The sequence below is a fragment of the Alosa alosa genome, chromosome 23, assembly GCF_017589495.1.
Source record: "Alosa alosa isolate M-15738 ecotype Scorff River chromosome 23, AALO_Geno_1.1, whole genome shotgun sequence".
NCBI lineage: Eukaryota > Metazoa > Chordata > Actinopteri > Clupeiformes > Clupeidae > Alosa > Alosa alosa.
Window position 1 is genome coordinate 24,853,342 of NC_063211.1, and position 19,289 is coordinate 24,872,630.

The 19,289-nt window shown below is 41.4% G+C and overlaps 1 protein-coding gene across 4 annotated transcripts; it reads right to left on the minus strand.

The window, feature by feature from the left end:
- Positions 1–19,113, minus strand: LOC125288870 (coiled-coil domain-containing protein 81-like). Of its 4 annotated transcripts, none has more exons than XM_048235554.1 (15): positions 18,915–19,113; positions 18,759–18,820; positions 18,513–18,666; positions 17,927–18,111; positions 12,182–12,350; positions 11,399–11,522; positions 10,949–11,054; positions 10,610–10,756; positions 10,390–10,497; positions 8,102–8,271; positions 6,943–7,021; positions 2,613–2,711; positions 2,208–2,437; positions 853–978; positions 1–224 (listed from the first exon to the last, which is right to left on the minus strand). In XM_048235554.1, the coding sequence occupies exons 1-15, from the start codon at positions 18,988–18,990 to the stop codon at positions 86–88; spliced, it is 1,974 nt and encodes a 657-aa protein (XP_048091511.1). In that variant the 5' UTR covers positions 18,991–19,113; the 3' UTR covers positions 1–85. The 4 variants fall into 4 exon arrangements, with proteins under 4 accessions (XP_048091511.1, XP_048091510.1, XP_048091509.1 ...); XM_048235553.1 differs by having other exon boundaries at positions 2,613–2,705; positions 17,852–18,111; XM_048235552.1 differs by having other exon boundaries at positions 17,852–18,111.
- Between the last annotated feature and the right edge of the window lie 176 nt (positions 19,114–19,289).

Consider the following 19,289-nt stretch of genomic DNA (forward strand, 5'->3'; position numbering starts at 1 on the left):
TTATGGAAATGCAAAGCATATTTAATGCAACTGCACTTTTAAGGTTTTCAAGTTTTTTCTGCATGTTTGTGTGCTGGGTTTCATGCTACACCATCAGGCGAGACTCAGGAATGAAATGTGTCTCTTTCCAGAGGTTGCTCTCTCCAGAGTTTGCTGGCGTCCTCTTACACTGGGTGCAGCGGCGGTATTGTTCACACTGGCTTATCAGAAGCCTACTACCAGACCTGTGAGGAACCATACCAGATCAGATGTCACTTTATTGAGTACACACACATAGCTGAATTGAGTTGAAGTTTAAGTTAAGGTTAATGTAATTGCACTGAAGCAAAAAAAGAAGTAAACGGCATGTCACTTAATTCTACATGACCCAGGAAAACTTTTCATTAAATAGCATGTACATTGAATAGAAAATATAGTCAGGACATTGACAGCTTGACATGATGGTAGACCTGGCTTTCGACAAGGAATATAATACTTGCAGCAAGCAACTTTTCTTTTTTGTTAAATAGATATTGCATATTTTGGTGCAAAGCACTGGGTCATTTTATTGTTGTAGAATGAAACTGAATCCAGTCTAGTGCTGTCCATAGGGTGTGGTAACAGGCAGAGTGTCTTGTGCATGAACTAAAGTGGTGACATTGCATTAATAATAATAATATTAATAATAATACATTTATGGTGCTTTTCAAGACACTCAAAGGCTTTACAGTTTACAGTTTACAAAGTAACAAACAAGTGAGTTGACTCAAGCTCTTGCTCATGCTATTAGCAAATAGATGGAAGTACCGATATACTCTTTCACAGAAAAGAACAAATAAGTGCTGCTCATATAGTCAGCACAAAGAAATTCACCTGATGAATTCCCTCTCCTCTTTGTCCCTCTGGCGCTTGAGATTAGCACTGCGACTCCATGTCATCTCTAGAGACTTTCTCAGGTTACATAGTTTCTCGTAGTGGGAGATGTGTTCCTCCATTAGCCTGTGGAGTGTGGGACAGACATACGGGAGGGAGAGGCCAACATGCGGGTACATAAGGGTAAGGAAAAAGACAACAAGGGGCAGCCGTGGCCTACTGGTTAGAGCTTTGGGCTTGGAACCGAAGGGTTGCTGGTTCAATCCCAGACCAGTAGGAAAAATGTGGGCGGGGGAAGTGGTTGAGCACTGCTTTCCCATACCCACACCACGGCTGAAGTGCCCTTGAGCAAGGCACCTAACCCCTCACTACTCCCCAAGCGCCACTGTAGCAACTACTCCGGGTTAGTGTGTGCTTCACCTTACTGTGTGTTCTCTGTGTGTCTCACTAATTTACAGATGGGACAAATGCAGAGACCAAATTCCTTGTATACACAAGTATACTTGACCTATAAACCTGATTTACATTTACAACAAGAAATTATGAGATGCATTTCTGCAAAGAAAATGCAAAGTGTAATAGCTAAACAGTAGCAGGATATTTTTCTTGGTTCAGATAAAGCAAGAAGTAGTAGTAAGCAATGTTGTTAAAGGCAATTATTGCCTTTTAAATGCAAAGAAACAGCAAATATGGATGGAATAATAAAGAAAGAAAACGTAAGTTCAAATGTAAAGGATTTAAGGTATTAGTAAGAAGAATACTAGGTATTCAAAACTATGTTTCATAATGCATTATTCCCTGTAAATCTAAATAGTTTTCATTATCTTACAATAAGCCATTTAATGTATATCTATAGAGGAAGTGGACGCCCATCTATTGAGCCTGCAACACCATCTTTCAACAGCATCCCATAAAGGACAAACTGAAACATTGCCTGTAAAGAGGGCCTTTCACATTGTGCCACTACTACAGGGCCACTGTCTTAACCCACACCATTGGAAATGCAGTGGTATTCAGTTAGCTGCAATCAAGCAACCTCACCAGTAAAGGTTACACACAGTATCTTTAAATGAAAATGTCCAATCTAGGGGACACACATTTCAACAGATATAAACTTGAATTCAAGGAAATAGATAGGCTAGAGTGGTAAACTGCTACTATTAAACCTATGGGTTATGCCACAAAGAGTTTGTCCGCTTATTTATGCGGTCTACGGGACCGGGGTTGGGCGCCTTACTCGGGGGCACAGCTGTGACAGCACGGAATCAAATCCACAATTTCCTCCTTCCCCTTGGAAGCCAAGTTCCTTAAACACTACACCATCTTACCCCCCACCCCCAGACCATGTCACTTACTCTTTGTGGTTTCTCTTAAGCATCTCTCTCTCCCTCTTTAGCTGCATAAGTTTGTTGAACATGGCCTCTTGTTTCCTATGTGTGGCTGTCCAGAGTTGCTCCTGTTGGACTGCCTGTGCCATGTGACGCTGTACAGCCAAATCCTCTGGGTTGCTGTCCAACACCCCAAACAACGGACCAACTGAGTCTGGCATATGTGCTGGGATACCTGTTCCTTGATACTCACCTGCCTAGGCATGTAAAGACAGACAAACATACACATGAAAAATACATTCAAAAACAGAATCAGTTACACTTATTACCACAATTGTTCAAACCAATATTGGATATATTTATTCATCTAAAATACATTTGTTTCCCCTTTCAGTAGGTTTTATAAATTGTTCATTTGTGTGTGAATTGAACCTGTTCTGTTCTCTCAGTGCGATCAGAGTCTTTCTTGATTGGTGGGAACAGAAGTCTCTTCTTGAAATGTACCTTTGGTTTTACCTGTTCTACCTGCACCTGAAAACATGGCATTAGTTGGTTTATTCATATTTGTCTATGTCTATATCAAACCTCATTTTATCTCTTAGATAAGAAGACAAACACTGTTCTGAATTGCTGTTTGTCTAAATGCACAACAGTGTATTTACCATGCATAATAGAGGTCATTTTAAACACCTCTACCTAATGCTACAGAGATAAAAAAAAGTGCTTTATAATGCACTTTTCTACTTGAAACTGTAAGGGTTTGTCCAATGACACAGGGCCCTATTTTGGTATTTTAATCAGAAATGGATGGAATTTTATAGCCATTACAGGCGTGGCCAGTCTACAATTACTAATTTAATGGCATGATTTTGTGATCAAATACTGGGCGCTGGATGCAAAAGGGTTGTTCTTTTGTTTCTTAATCAGTCATGGGTGTGTTTTGGACATAACATCCTGGCGAAAAATGGCTTACTTTATTGAGCGTAAGATAAGATTAAACCGCGCTTTGCCCCACCTTGCGTCGGGCGCATGATCATGTGATTCATGACCATATTCACCATTCATGACCATTCATGACAATATAAATAAACCATATAAATTGTTGAATAGACTTGTATGGATGTTAAGCATTATGAGGTTATATAATTTATGAATGTTTTATAATGCTTTATAGAAACTGGGTTCATTAAGGGCTATATCTTGCACTTTAGCGCAATTGACTTCACGCAAATCGCTTTGTGGGTGGATTTTGGGCGCTGTTTCTATTTTACCGGTGGGATCATGACTGTTGCGCCCAACCAAATCTAAAATGGGGTGGTCTGAAGTAGCTACATTAATCGTGGGTGTGGTTTGGGCGTAACATGCAATAAAACAATCAGAGCATCATCTCACATTCCCTTTAACAACAGGCACGCTTGTTCCATAGCGGATTGCTATTATGATGGCGGAATTGACAGGCGCAGCCAGGAACGGTTCACAGCGCTATAGTCAGTTGGGAACAGTTCGCTATTGATTTTTCCTCTTGACAAAATGTAGTACAGAAATGTCACTTTCCGATGTTTTGGGATTACTCTCACTGAATCACGTGGTTATGAATGCATGGTGATATTTTTGCAATGTAATCTACCTCACTATAGAGTATAGACAATGCAGATCTGTCAGATAAGCTCTCCTCTCCCATGCTGCTGCTGGGGCATTTGGGTGAAATGGCATTGGCATGCAGTTCAACATCATGTCTCATTAAGTCCTCTAATATTTCCTAATTTATGTCATCAACACATCTGTGATTCGTGGAAATGTGTACACTAGATTTATACTTATTTTTTCACATCGGACACCACACTGATTTCCCTTGTGTAGCAATATTTGTCCTTGTAATTATGTATGGTTGGGATGGGAACTGCGTCGTATAGATGAGAGGAACAAAGTGCATTGCGCAACACAGGCGCCCAAGCAAGCGCTCCTGCAGGTGTAAGCTACGACTGTACCTTACCAACAGGCAACAGAAACAGTTTCTAAGTTGACCTTTCCAAACTCTCAGTCTCCCATTAACTGCATGACAATAGGCTATTTACAATATTTTATGTAAAGTAGAGTTTGTAAACACGTTATCATCAACTTAATGCACGCACAACTTTTGTTTGAGCTGGAGAGAGAATAACAATGAATGGACGCAGCAACTACAGAAATTGTAGCCAAGGCTACTTGCTGCTTTCTTGTACTGTCTATGGTTGCTGGTTAACAGCACATAATAAGCCATCATGGATATAAAACGTTTTTTGAAAACAACGAAAGGATGGAGGGAACAAGGTAACTTTAGCCTTTATAGGGCTGTATAAAGTTGTCCAAATTAATAGGTCGTAATTAGGCGTTGTTGTTGTAAAGATATTGCATGTAGATGTACTATATAGGCTACTTAATTTTTAGTTGACCAATGCACAAACAAAACCGGGAAATGGACAAATATTATCAAGGCTTTGAATGTTTCCATCTGTGCACAGGGTGTCTGTAGATCGGTGAGCATAGCATTAATTTCTGCAGGCCTGTGGCGGAATTGTTTTCTGAAACTGCAAAATATCAACAGGGACCGTTTGCGCCGGAAAACGCCCCCTCTTTTCGCTGAAACACCCCGTGGGCGCACATGTACCTGTTGAGGGAAAATTCCAATATGCGCTGACTGCAAAATAGGAAAGACAAATGCGCGAGTATACAAAGTCAATTGCGCTGGTGTGCACGATAGAGCCCTAAGTGTTCATGTTGCTGCCAATGTGCTAAAACAGAAAAAGACAAACTACACTGAATCGCTTGCCTCAAGCTACATGTGGGACTCTACACTGGTATCTAGGTAAACAGACAACTCTAACTAATACCACTTAGATTCTTATGAAGCTTAAAGGAACACAACAACAACTCTGGGGGAGACAGCGAGCGAATAAGCTAATTCCCCAAAATGTTGGTGTGTTCCTTTAACATTACGGCTCTAGTGCCTGAAAACATCTTAGTTATGGTTGTAACCTTAGTTGTTGACATCACCTCTAAGATATCACACCTTGGTGTGTGTTTCTGCTAAATCCATTCCAGCTAATCTCTTTGTGTGGAAACATGGTGCTACTGTGATTATAAGACATGGTTGTACATGTTATCCTAAGGGTGGAGTTGAATTATTTCAACTGATAGAGAGCCTCGGTTCTATGAAGGAGGTGTCACCTTCCTTCTGCCTCGTCACGCATCTACTGTACTTTGCTTATGCTGGGAAGAGACAGATTTGTTCTGGGTGTTGTGTTTTATAGCTTAGCTGGCAGATCAATGATGTCAGTGCACAGGCGTCTGAGAAGAGGTTAGCTGGAAAGGGTTCAGCACGAATAATAAAACTAGCTAAAGAGCGATAATATCCCAAAGACAAGGCCAAACTCATGGATGATACCCCGGATCCCAAAATCCTCTTTGGCAAGGCTGTGGGTCAGATGCAGAGGTGATCAGAAGAGAACAAGAAAGAGGGCTTTCAGCCTCTGCCTTCTGTGCAAGCCGGAACAGCAGCCCCGTCAGATGAGTCGTTTCCCTCTGGCGAAAAGCCCAAATTCTACAGAATTCTGTGGTCTCCACAGGCTAACCAACAAGATAAGCACAGCAGCAGTGAAACCGTGGGGGAAGGCAGTCTTTCAGGGAGCCCCACAGGGGTTGAACACCCATCCATGGCCAAGCAACCTTCTCCATGCACTCCCACCACTCAATCTAATTACATCTAGTCTGAGTATAGTCATTTTAAGCAGCGTAGAAGGTGGAGATCATGCCTCTTCTACTGTATATGCCCAGCCCTGGGCCCTCCCATTGCTCACAGACCTGTTGTGTCAAATGAATGGAAAGATCTGTTATCCACACCCAGAGCGGAGCCTTCTGGGGATCCCTGGATACATCTGTGAGATTTTATAGACTGTGAGATTTTCATTCAGTTTAGATGGTGCTCTAGGCCATCCTAGGCCCCTCATTTAGTTTTGATGGTGTGCTCAAGGGTTGCACCATGGGCCCAAATAATTATGGCCACCAGGACTGCATGAACAGATTATACTGGCATGCATGAACAACACGCAACAGCAGGATCCCACCAAACCTGTATTGCTGAAACAGGTGTGCATGTACAGTAACAAGCAGAGTGTCTCCACGTATGACTTGAGCTCTTAAGCAACAAAAATACAAAGTTTCAGATTTAGTCATTCACTTTCACAATCTAGCAACAAGAATGAACAGCAACACTTCCCAAAAACTAATAAACACTCACACAGTGTTTATTAGCACAGCCAGTAAACACACATTGCATTGCTATGGGCCTGTGGCTAGAGACTTTTTCTTGGTAAGTTGAGCAAGGACTTTCAGCTGCCTCAACATAGTAATGAGCCTGGACACACCCATAGGTGCCTCAACATAGTAATGAGCCTGGACACACCCATAGGTGCCTCAACATAGTAATGAGCCTGGACACACCCATAGGTGCCTCAACATAGTAATGAGCCTGGAAACACCCATAGGTGCCCATATGAGTGCAAGTATATTTGCTATTTAAAACACTGTGTACACTGGATGAGAAATTATAATGATAACTCATATATCATAATTATTCAAAGATAAATAAGTCTTATTTCAAAAATGAAAAGATGACAAAAGATCTAGGTGGCATCTGCCCACCTAGTTACAATGGACACGCCACTGGATACTTGCGTCCCATCTGGTGCTGAGTGTAAGATATGGCTGATAATCTGTCACTTACCTGAGTGTCCAACGCTTTTTTATAGCTTTCTGAGTTTTCATGTTTCTCCTTGAGAAATTGTGTCTTTTGCCGACCAATCCTAAGAAAGATAAAATAAGATACTTTATTTTGCCACACACCAATGATAGTGGTACAAGCTAAATCCAGTGAAAAAGGAGAAACTAACATCAACTATGATTAAATCCTTACCAATCCCACTCTCACTCGTACCACATTACTTAACTAGCAGAGCACAGAAACATAGGTGTGTTCATCTTAATCAATCAGCACAATTTTTTTTTTGTGTTTTGTAATTGTTACACCACAATTTCTAAAGTTTTCATTTGTAGTGTATTGTAAATATAGACTATGTAATCTACAGTTACGTTTAGTTGTTATGTCCAACACTAATGAGTTTGAGTATTCTAAAGAACAAAAATCCCATTGCATAAATACAGGCTGCAGGCGTATTTCATCACCCAGAGGAAAGCTGCATGTTGGTGGGGTTGTTCAGTAGAAGTCCCACAACCGTCTGCTACAGTGTAGTTATCCAAATTAGACTCGTTGTGCTATGATTGATTGCATGGTACACCAAACTGGCCCAGATCTCATTGGTGGCACTTCTACTTCTTCTGAGCCGTCCTCTCATCACTCCTCATCTTCAGTCTTTTGATCCCTCTCTCCTTGCTCCTCCACCTCCTACACTTCATCCTCCTTATCATCCTAGTCCTAATCCTCCTCTTATTCGATTACATTGCAGATAACTGGCCTCCACTGTTGTGCATAGCTAAATGCAAAACTGAACCCTGAGTGTTTTGATTTCAAGGTCATGTGTTTTGACATGCGCCTTCTGGGTGCAAGTAATTGTTTATTTGGGTTGTGCATTTGATTGGCAGTGTTCAGTAAACAACATGCAAACGCTTTTAGTTTTGAATGATGTGATTGTAGATACCCGTATTTAGACTAATGTTAACAATGACCGCGAGTAGTGTCTGCAAGTTACACCTTACAGTACCACCTATAGGCTCTTACATGCATGTTGTTAACTGCTGATAACTTTGCCTGTCTAACGAATTTTATCTCCACGATTGACTTTGTTTGTTTTAAATAAGTGTGCCACAAGTACCAGTTTTAGTCTTAGCATTCAGGGTAGACTGCATGAAACAGACAACAGACTCACTCATGGGACAGCTGGACTTGCTGTAGATGGTCTATTAAGTCCTGGCTCTGCTGGTTGAGTTTCTGATTCTGTACGAGGCAGGATGCTTGGCGTCTTAGATCCTCCTGATAGTTCTGCCGGTTCAACAAATTAGGGGGAGTGTCTAGGCGCCCTCCAAAGATATATGAAGGCTGTTTCAGAGAGAGAGAGAGAGAGAGAGAGAGAGAGAGAGAGAGAGAGAGAGAGAGAGAGAGAGAGAGAGAGAGACTTTTAATTCAAAATATCACGATTCCCAAGGGTCAAAAACTCCAGAAAGCTTCCAGAAACTGATGTCATGACTAAAAAGGCTTAAGATTGGTGAACTGTCATTATTGACAGTGACAGTATCCGTGACTGTATTTTAGGACCTCCCTTCAGACTTCAGACAGTCCTTTTGCTTGTCATCATGGGAAAATCTAAAAAACAATCAGCCAATACCTTAGAACAAAAAACAGACCTCTGTTAAGAAGTGTGGTCTCAAGTTAGTAAATTGTGTGCACGTTTTACAAAATAGGGCACTCATTTCACTAAAATGTGCTCTCATTTTAATTTTTGTATAATGAGCGTACAATTTTAAATCCTGCACGTTTTACTAAATTGTGAGCACGATTTACTAAATTGAGCACACAATCTTGTAAAATGAGACCACGATTTAGTAAAATGAGTTCACATTCTCTCAATATACAAAAATATTTTGCAATGACACCTCCTGGGTTCGGAATTACTTCGGAACAATTTCAAAACTTTTTCATCTGTTCAAATTATACAAATACAAATATTACAACCACCAGACCACAGTCATCGCATCATTCAGAACAGGTATATTGAGTCCTAGAGATTAACTTTTTTATGCAAAAGCTTAACATCCAAAGACAACAGTCAAGGAAATGGTATGAACACTGGTACAAACATCCACAGGAAAACAATCGACTGAATCATTAAAATCTGAAGGGCTATTCTCCATTGACAAAGCCACTGTGCCAAACCATCCTAAAACCAAAGACAAAAAAACAACAAAAATAAAGACTCAAGCCTGAAGGTTAGATAAAGTTCCAAAGTTCACTGGAAAGCCATTTACCCCTCTCATCCAGTTTCAATTGGTCAGTTTACAGGATGCTAGGATAGGTTTTCCAACTAACACTAACTATTTTAATCAATTGACTCTCTGTTTAGCCATGTTTCTGTTTACTCTCTTAGATAGATAGATAGATAGATAGATATTTATTGATCCCCAAGGGGAAATTCTTCAATATAATGCCAAAGAAATGCCAGTCATAGGAACCTCTGTTGCATATTAGCCTCACATGTTAGTCTCAATTTGTCAAATAGTTTCCACAAAATTCATCCAAAGTCATACTTTTTCAACATTTTAAGGCACCTGGACACCTAGCATTGCCAAGTGCCACCACAAGTATCCAAAGTGATGTAGACCAATTGCAGGGACAGTCCCCCTGGAGGAATTTGGCTAAGTGTTTACAATGAAAGTCTTCGGTTTGAACCATGCTATTAAATTTATAAACTTATGTTCACACTATTTCTAAACTTTCAACTAATAGTCAGCCAACACTCACTTTCTCTCCATTTACTTTATTTGAACATCAAACTTTATTTGAGCGAAAACAGTTAGCATGATCCCTTGAAATACCAGGATAACAGGGTTTCCTAAGTAGTATAACATTGAATCATTTTAGCACATTTTTGTTTTGCAATTTTCCATTATTACCCTTCGATAGTATTACACATAGAAATACTATAGGTCAGGGGTCAGAAACAGGTGGCCCATCATGCAATAATATCTGGATCGCCACGCCAGATGGCTAATGGATAATGGATAATCTTGTGTCACAGCCAGTCATTGTCCGTGTCTGGGAATGACAAAATGTTGCAAAAATGGCGGTGGTAGTGTAATGGTTAAGGAGCCGGGCTAGCATGCAGTAGCCTGAATGTCGTCGGTTCAATTCGGTAAGGAGCTTAACCCCTAGCTGCTCTGGGGACAATGTAATCCCTTGTAATATAGTTGACATATGTAAGTCACTTTGGACAAAAGTGTCGGCTAAATGTGATGTAATGTAATGTAATATTAAAAATGTAGCCCCAGATCTCTTCATCCATCTCTTTGGTTATGCATGAACACCCTCGAAAACTAGGCTACATCGTTGAGCGAAATGTTTGGGTGTATCACTCAAGGAGCCACTCACTGTCAATTTCCATATGAGCTACATACACATACTGAGAACTTTTCTGGTGTTTGCAATAGAGAGATATCTCACATGGAAGTGGGAGGAGCGTGTTGACCTCTTTTTTTTCAGGGCTTCAGCAACCTCCAAATTAAATGCTGCTACTTTCTTGTGGTTCTCACGTATTTGATTCTTCTCAGCCTAAAAAAAGATTGCAGACAGGATTAGACAATTTCATCACAATTCAATGATAAAAGCATTCCATGAATGAGTGATTAGCAATTTTAAGTGAAGGAAATTCTATATTTGATACCTGCACATCCTGAAGGTACTGGTGGTCTTTGTGATTCTCTAGTAAGAGTAACAGTCTTGCCTCCTCATCCTCCTCTCTCCGCCTCTCTTCTGACAGGTACAGAGGATTGTTAATCTTAGCTCGTTGCATGCACAGGTAGCACAGTTCCTGCAAATACATAAGCATTATGGGCCAGTTCCCTGTGTATGGATTAGGCCTAGACCTGGACTTAAGAGGAACTTTTTATTTTTTACTTTTTACAAGATTTACATTAAAAAGTCAAAAGGTGATATAGTAATATAACAGTTCAACTGCACTCCTTGTCTGTGGCATTTCATACACTTTTACAATAATGCTGACCTGTCCAGCACGTTTGTGGTCCTGGCAGGTTAGGCTGAATTGAGCACTTCTTTCATTCCTAACATTCGTTGCTCGCAGTGAAGTTTGTACTGGCTGTTCAGTCGTCCTAAGAAAGATTGATTGTTGTGTATTATATTATGTACAGATGCATATGTTAAGAGCTGTAAATATGTGTTAAGGGTGTGAACATGGATGAATCTAGAAAAAACTGCCTAAAATACAACATCTGTTATATGCTGTTTTATGTTTGCATGATCATAGATGTTATTTTGATTGACTACGATCTTATGATACTCGCTCTGAAAGTCTGTCTGGAAAGGAGCCCATTGACGTCCATTTCCAAATCACCAAAAACCCAGGATCGTGTATTTTCTTTGGAATTGAGTAAACAACTGATCTCATCTCCCTATCCAGATGTGATTTGTTTCGGGGCCATAACTTGGGTCTCACCTGTCAATAGTCTGGGGAGATTTGGTGGGTTTGGTATACAGCTTGTCTATCATGCTCACACCATTATCTTTGGTCGTGGCGGAACCCTTCCGAGACTTGGACTGACACTGAATTTCTGAGGCACCTAATGAATGAAGAGTATTAAGATTTTACATTTGGCAAAGAACAGAGGACACAGGAAAGGGACCCACAAAATAGTCATTGAGAGTCTAGCATTCTCTCACAATGGTACACAATCTGAAGCAACAATAACCTTATAACCCCTTTTACAAAGTATCACTCAGGCTAAGTGGACTAATTAGACCGATTCAGTTTCTTGCATATACCATTGCATAGTAGGAGTGCAACAATTAATAGGTTTGTCATCAACTATTACTCAGCTAACACCACTGTGTCCTTGATCAAGACACTCTGGCCCTGCAATTAATTAAAATCTATAAATTGCTTTGGATAAAAGTGTAATAAATAGCCTTCTTAACCTTCAGCTTTATTTACCTGTCTATGACAGTAAACTAAATATCTAAATATTTGAGGACATAATCTTGGGATTTTATCAATCTAAGAACTAAAACATTAATCAAGAAAATAACCAACAGATTAATCAAATATGAAAAGTATCATTAGTTGCAGCCCTAATACCAAGGCCATAGCTAGAATGGACAGCACTATAGATTATTTCACCACCATTCAGTCATTTGCAGACGCAGAATACAGTTGCCTCATTACCATGATAATTCCCTCCCCAACCAAAGGTGAAAGCACAGTAAACCCAGATGTTCTCACCTTTCTCCTGTTCCTCAACACTGTCAAGTGCACTAGAGGGCTTATATGTCTTTCCATGCACACTTTCTGCCCGTGATGTGATGTGTGGGAGGTGGATGGTATTGCTGGTTCCAGGCCTATCCTGGCTATAGAACTTCTCTGATAACAGTGAGTTGCTGGTGCCTGGTCTCTGGGGAAATAATGCAAACAGAAATAACACCTCATGTTTGAACACATTCCACTGACATTTTGAAAGTTGTCATGGATGCTCTAAAAGGCTAGCATTTTCATAACTGACCAAAGAGGAACAGCCAGTTTGTGTCCATCCCCTTGCTCACAACAGCTCTCACATGGCAGGCACTGTCCTCATGAGCACAGACAGCTTAATACCACATTGACATGTGGTCGAGTAGCCACTCTTACCTTTCCATCCCCAGTCCCCTCTCTGTTAATTCTGTTCCACTTATGAACTAGAACAATACTTCTGTAGGGCAGATCAGTAAGCGATATTTGGACGTGCACAATGAAAATGAGACACCTTCATATCAATTTAATAACAATGTGAAACCCATTATTTCAGAGCATCCGATTCCTCGTTGAAATCTCCTGATCTTTATCATTTTCAAAAGTATCATTCGGACAAGATCCAGTGATGGATTACTGCACGGGCCTACCGGGCCCAGGGGCCCAAGGGGGCAGGGGGCCCTGAAGCCCAAGCCTTTGCATGGAATCATTGCCACAATATCAACAAATCAGGATGTAGGCCATCCCCAAAATGCACCAGAATACAGAAAATCACATCAAACAATTTTAAAGTTTTCTGGGGAGTGTTAGACTCAATAAACACTACGTTTATATAACTTTAACCTTTATTCCAGTTCAGTACAGAGCAACTCCGTAGCTACCATTTCACCTGCGACTGGTCCAACTAACTCATATCCCACACAACACCCAGCGCATCCGCTCCCCGGGTCAAAGGTCAAACATAAGGAGGGAAAATATAAGTTAACAATCTCCCTATCCTTTTTATGTGAAATAATAAAACAATGTAAAAGTAATACCTGTCAAGATTTCAAATAAACATACAAAGTCATCCAATGACTATAAAACAAAAAAAGACATCCTGATACATTCAGAGTAAGTTTGACAAAATATGAACATATTAACGCAAACAAAGTTTTCACCACAGATTCCACAGTCCTTCACTTAAGAGCTTTCAAAAGCACCAGAGCCGATGCTCCCTTTTTGGTGAGACAGTCAGCGAGTTGGCCTTTTGTGTCAGACCAGAGCATCTCTTTGATTTTCTTGCTTTGTATAAGCTCCTTAATGCTGCTTATGTCCAACCTGAGTCTCTTCTCTGTGACCTGTTTAGTTGACTTAAGGGCATCGAACAGAAATCGATTGTCAGTCACACAGACCAGTGAAGAAGCATTCAGTTCAGCATTACCAGTGGTGAGCTCAGACATAAGAGTTGCAAGAAAAATAGCATTGTCTATACCATCTGACATAGCAAGTGTTTCTCCTGCAAGAGTGCTTCGTACAACACTTCTAATTCTCTTGGATTGCCAACAGAGAGGAGAAAACTTCCCTCTTTCTCCCATAAGAACTATCAATGTCCCCCCCTGTGTACCACCATCTGGAAGATTACCAAGAGAAGCATCACTGAAAACAACCAGGTTGAGAACATCATTGTCTCCTAAATGCTGAAACTTGAGGGTCACCCTTTCTGACTTCAGCTTACGGATGATTTTATTTACCTCATGCATAGACTGCACCGTAGCATTTTTGATATTAGATGCTAAACTACATGAGTCAAACATAACATCTGGTCTGGTCTGCTTGGCAACCCATAGGATCTGTCCTATTTTTGACCTAAGCTGCTCTTTCTCAGTGTCATTAAGGGGGGCATCCCTCAGTATAGCACGTGTTGGTTGCATGTGAAGAGGTTGTAAATTCTCAATGTAACTGTGCTGATGTACCTGAACTACACCATTAACAGTAGCAAAATCCATCCCTACATAGCAGAAATGCTCATGCTCCTCGCGCCCTACATGGAATGCAGACTTCAGTAGGGGAATCACATTTGTTGAAAAAAATCTTGAGCCTGCCCAAAGAAAATCATCTACATGGCATGCAAGTACTCCAGTAACCTTAAACTGCTTGTCTAACCAAAAAAAAACGGCTGGATCCACCTGCGACATTTTACCACCTGTGCCCAGCATGATTTCTTTGACTTTGTTATACCAGTATAGAGATGCATCAGCAAGACCATATACACATTTCTTTAGTTTCCATATCACATTTTCACTGCCTGCCTCAGGAGGGGGCCGGATATAAATATCCCTGGAGAGCTCCATGCCCTGCAAGAATGCAGATTTGATGTCCATAGAATGAACTTGCCACTGGTTTTGACAGATTACTGATAACAATAGCCTAAGAGATTCTGAGGCACAAGTTGGAGAATCTTTCTGTAACTCTTGCATATTAAGCTCTTCAAAACCCCTGGCTACTAGTCGTGCTTTAGGCACAATACCCTTGGGAGTTTCCTTGAGACTACAGACCCATCTGGTGGAGACACATTTTTGGCCTGCATTTTCAACCTCCTCAAACACATCATTATTGTGCCAATTCTTAATTTCTTCTTGTTTTGCTACATCAAATGAAATGTCTTTTGTTATGAGTACATCAGCCTCCCTGTCTTCTGACTCAATGTTAAGACTATCAACATGTGACATATCAACTGACTCCTCTTGTCCCTCACAGCCATTAGGTTCAAGATGCTGTAGGTTATACCAGTTTTTGTTCTTTCCTGTGACTTTTCCTGCTCTGCCTAAAACTCTGGCTGTATGTTGAATGCCATCATCTCTACTCACAAATGTTACAGTCTGACCTGTTCTTAACTTTACACCTGCAAAAGGGGCAGGGTTACCACAGGCCCTGTGTTCTGTGTTAGTATGTGTCATGGGTGGGTGCAACACTTCTCCTGTATTCACATCCATGTCACTGATGTTCTCCTGTTCATCATCAGTATCCTGATCACTATCTGAGCTGTCTACTGCAGTGTTTGTCATGCCTTCCTCACTTTCTGCTTTTCTGTTAGCATCATCTTGTGCAATCTGCTTGTCCTGCTCCTGTGTGTTCACCTTACAAAGCCTAGAGTGATGCACTCGAACAAGAATACCACCATGTCTTACAAATACAACAGCTCCATCCTGACCAATAACCACCCCTGGTCCCTTCCACTCAGTGCAGTCTGCTCGTTTGTAATATACTCTGTCCCCTGTCACATATTTGTCATCTGTAGATCTAAGCTGCTTGCGAAGTGCCCTCCTAATTCTCTCTGAGCATTCGGCTTCAGTGAATGCTTTCCTGGAAGCATGCAAAGCTGATATGTGTTCTCCTACCCTAGCACTTACAGTGGTACCCTCTAAGGCAGGTAGCTTATCAACTGATACAGAGGGGAGGTTAGGATTCTGTCCAAATACTAGTTGATGTGGGCTATAACCATGAACACTAAGCATACTGTTCTTTGGCCAGGGGGCCCAGTCAAGAGCTGTGTGCCAGTCACATCCATTTTTCCCGTTTCACTTTTTTGGATGATTTCGGTGAGTGTCTGATTGTGCCTCTCCAGAAGGCCGTTGCTCCAGGGACTGTATCCTGCTGTTGTTCTTGTCTCAGTGTTGAAGTTTTCTGCCATGTCTCTGATTTCCTCATTATTGAATTCTCCACCGTTGTCACTGTATAGTCTCCGTGGGGGGCCATGTACACTTATCCATGTGTGAATGAAGGAGTTGACGATTTCACAGGATTTCTTTGTTTTCACAATGTTTCCAGCACTGAAACGCATGAAATGGTCGATGATATGGAGGTACCATCGCCTGGTTCCAACTCATGCAGGTCCACTGCTACCGTTTCATTATACTCTGAGGCCAAGGGGCAAACCTGCAGCAGGCTTTGGTTTTGTCTTGCTGTACCTCTTGCATATGTCACAGTCATGTACTATTTGTTGCAAAATAGTAATACATTCTTTATCCTCATTTCCTGCACTACGAATGAGCCTTTGTAGACGATCTGCAGAAGCATGGCCAAACTGTTTGTGAAGCTTCAGGAGAACTTTGTGTTTCTCATCAGTGGACATGTTTTTCTGTCACAGTAAGGACTTCATCTTCAATCTCACCTTTTTAGGATCTTTGTCTCTAATGTCTACACACAGTAGTGGCCAGAGCTAGTGAATTCAAGAGGCACAGGTTGTCTGAACATCACAGCTCGGTCATTTTCCATGTCCAAAATGGTTCCTGCTTTCTTCAAAGATGTTTTGCTCAGCAGCAGTGGGATATCAGCTTTGACCACTTCAGCTTCAACATGACATTTTGTCTGCCCTATTTTGGCAGGCAGTTTCACTTTTCTGGTGGAATATACTAAGTTTCCATCTCCGAGGTCGAAATGGCCTGCAACTGGGGATTTCAGTTTGCAGCATCTTGTTCACCTGGTCTGTGCTGAGGTCTTTCACATAGTTTTCCAGCCATTTCTCCCCACATACAGAAAAATGAAAGTACAAGCAGTGTCAATAATAGCTGACCCCAGGGATTCAACCAAGAAGATTTCTTGAGTCAGACATGGAGGCTTTTGTAAACAGTGTGATGTTACATTCCTCAACATTTTCTTCTTCAGTTAGCTTTACATGTTCACTCTTCTTATGAGGACAATCCTTAGCCCAATGAAGCGGCTCTGACAGATGGCGATCTTGATCTCTTACCGAATTTATCCAGTGGATTGGTACCTGGTAAAGGCTGCCTCTGTTGTCCAGTCTGTAACGTGTACCGTCGGCGAACTTTAAGTCCGTGCACGCTGTCAGTGCAAGTTGCCTGTTTTTCACATCCAGACAAGCCGTGTCCAAGAGCTTAAATCACGAACACAGCATCGGGTAACGCCATGTGGTACTTTTTCATCCGGTTATATCGTTGCTCAAAGTCAATTATATAGTCCGACATGGACAGAGAACTGTCTTTGTAATGCTATCAAAATGGGAATACGCTTCATATCTTGGGTCTTTTCCTCCTTTAGGAACACACTATCTAGTTTTGCTAACAACGATTATTCATACCGGTATCACTGTCCAAGCCAGCTTGCGGGTATTTCCATGGCTGTTTCCCGGCTCTTCCTTGGAGCCCCCAAAGCGAAGTGCATGTTTCTTTTCGCCGAAGTTCTGTAACCCGCGCCCAGACGTTGATTTCATTTTTCCAACTTTGTTATGGCGGGTCTCGTCCAAACTTCAGGAACTTTGTAACTAGCAACCATCCTCTGCTACCAATGTTAGACTCAATAAACACTACGTTTATATAACTTTAACTTTTATTCCAGTTCAGTACAGAGCAACTCCGTAGCTACCATTTCACCTGCGACTGGTCCAACTAACTCATATCCCACACAACACCCAGCGCATCCGCTCCCCGGGTCAAAGGTCAAACATAAGGAGGGAAAATATAAGTTAACAGGGAGGACCCCCAAACCCCCCTCCCACATATACGACAATAAGTGGGGGGCCCTTAATACATCTGGGCCCAGGGGCCCGAAAGTTCATAATCCGCCCATGACAAGATCTAAATCTGATAGACACTCCTGAGCATAGACTATATAGAACTCATCTATGCTCCTGAGTGAGCGTGCAGTGATGTGAATATGCAGACTCACATTGCTTAGGGCCCACAGCGCTTTTCCACTGCCATCCATACTGGTGACAAAGTCTTTGTAGAAGTGCATCTTCACCTTTGAGTTACGAAAGACCAGCACACCGATCCCCCTGAAGGTGAAGAGGACTGATCGCTGAGAGGCAACAGCACGCAGTAGCAACATGAGTGTCTCACGTATACAACCTTCTATCACGTCCCGCTCAAAGGGGCTCTCGGCTGCCAGAGCTGAGAAGTTCAGTGGCACCTCTGGTACATCACCAGCTTGAGAAAACCAAGGGAATAAAACATGAGTGAGCAATTTCATATGTGTGTTGCAGTAGTCATGACAACCTGCCTTTCATCTGTCAAGGCAGTGCAGATATCAAGTTAAAATAATAGCTTCCCTACGAAAACGAGAAGTCACATCTCAAGGGGTTTTCCTCTTAATAAATGACAAATAGCACTAACTGTAAATAAATTGTTATGAAAAACATACATTGACACGTTTAGAAACTATACAATTCTGTAGCATTACATAGGCTACTATAATTCATTATTGTTGAGACAATACAATCCTCTTAATAAAATTATGTACAGTTTTTAATTACTAAACAGCGAATGTTTGACATGAAGCAATGATTTACTATAGCAGGGCCTATTGCACTTCTTGGAGGATGACTCACCTGCGATTTGTGGTTTCACTTGCTTAAGGCCATGAGCTTGGGAGAGTTTCTCTGATAGAAGAAAGACTGGTCTCTGGATTAGAACATACTTACTTCCCACATCCATCTTTTGTTGACAGAATGTGAATCTGCCCAGCCCATTTATATGGACTCCCTGAGTGAAATAAAGAGGTGTAATATGCAATAAGGGGGGGGTACTGCTACCTGAGCCTTAGCCTGTGTTAAAAAATAACTAAAATAACTCACCTTCTGTAAAGACATCTGACGCTCGACGAAAGAGGACACATTTGACCAAAGGTCATCCACATCTAAAAGTAAAATACATTTCGGGCATTAAAAATCTGATTTATCATCGAACTTCAGAAAATGGCCATGAGAGTAGGCCTACACGAGCGAAATTACCAGTCTCTGACAGTTGGGAGAGAGTTGGGAAGGCATGCTTCGCCTCTGACACCACGGAGAGCAGAATGTCCGTCATTCTAGGGGGGAATTCTACTGCTGCAGAAAGAATGACAGAAAACGTGAAACTTTTCACGGCATGTTTTAGTGTGTTCCCTTTCGATTCCACTCAATGAACTTTTTGAGAGGTGTCGTGGTGGAGTTTCCTTCTGTAACTATGACAAAAGAAGCTAACACATGCCTTGGAAACAGAGTGGACCCTATTATGACGCACATAGCCGCTCTGATAGACCAGGGTTTCTGCAGGTCTTAATAAATTCCTAGGTCAAGGTAATTTATAGCATATATATTTATATTTGCTATTAGAAAAGTGATTTA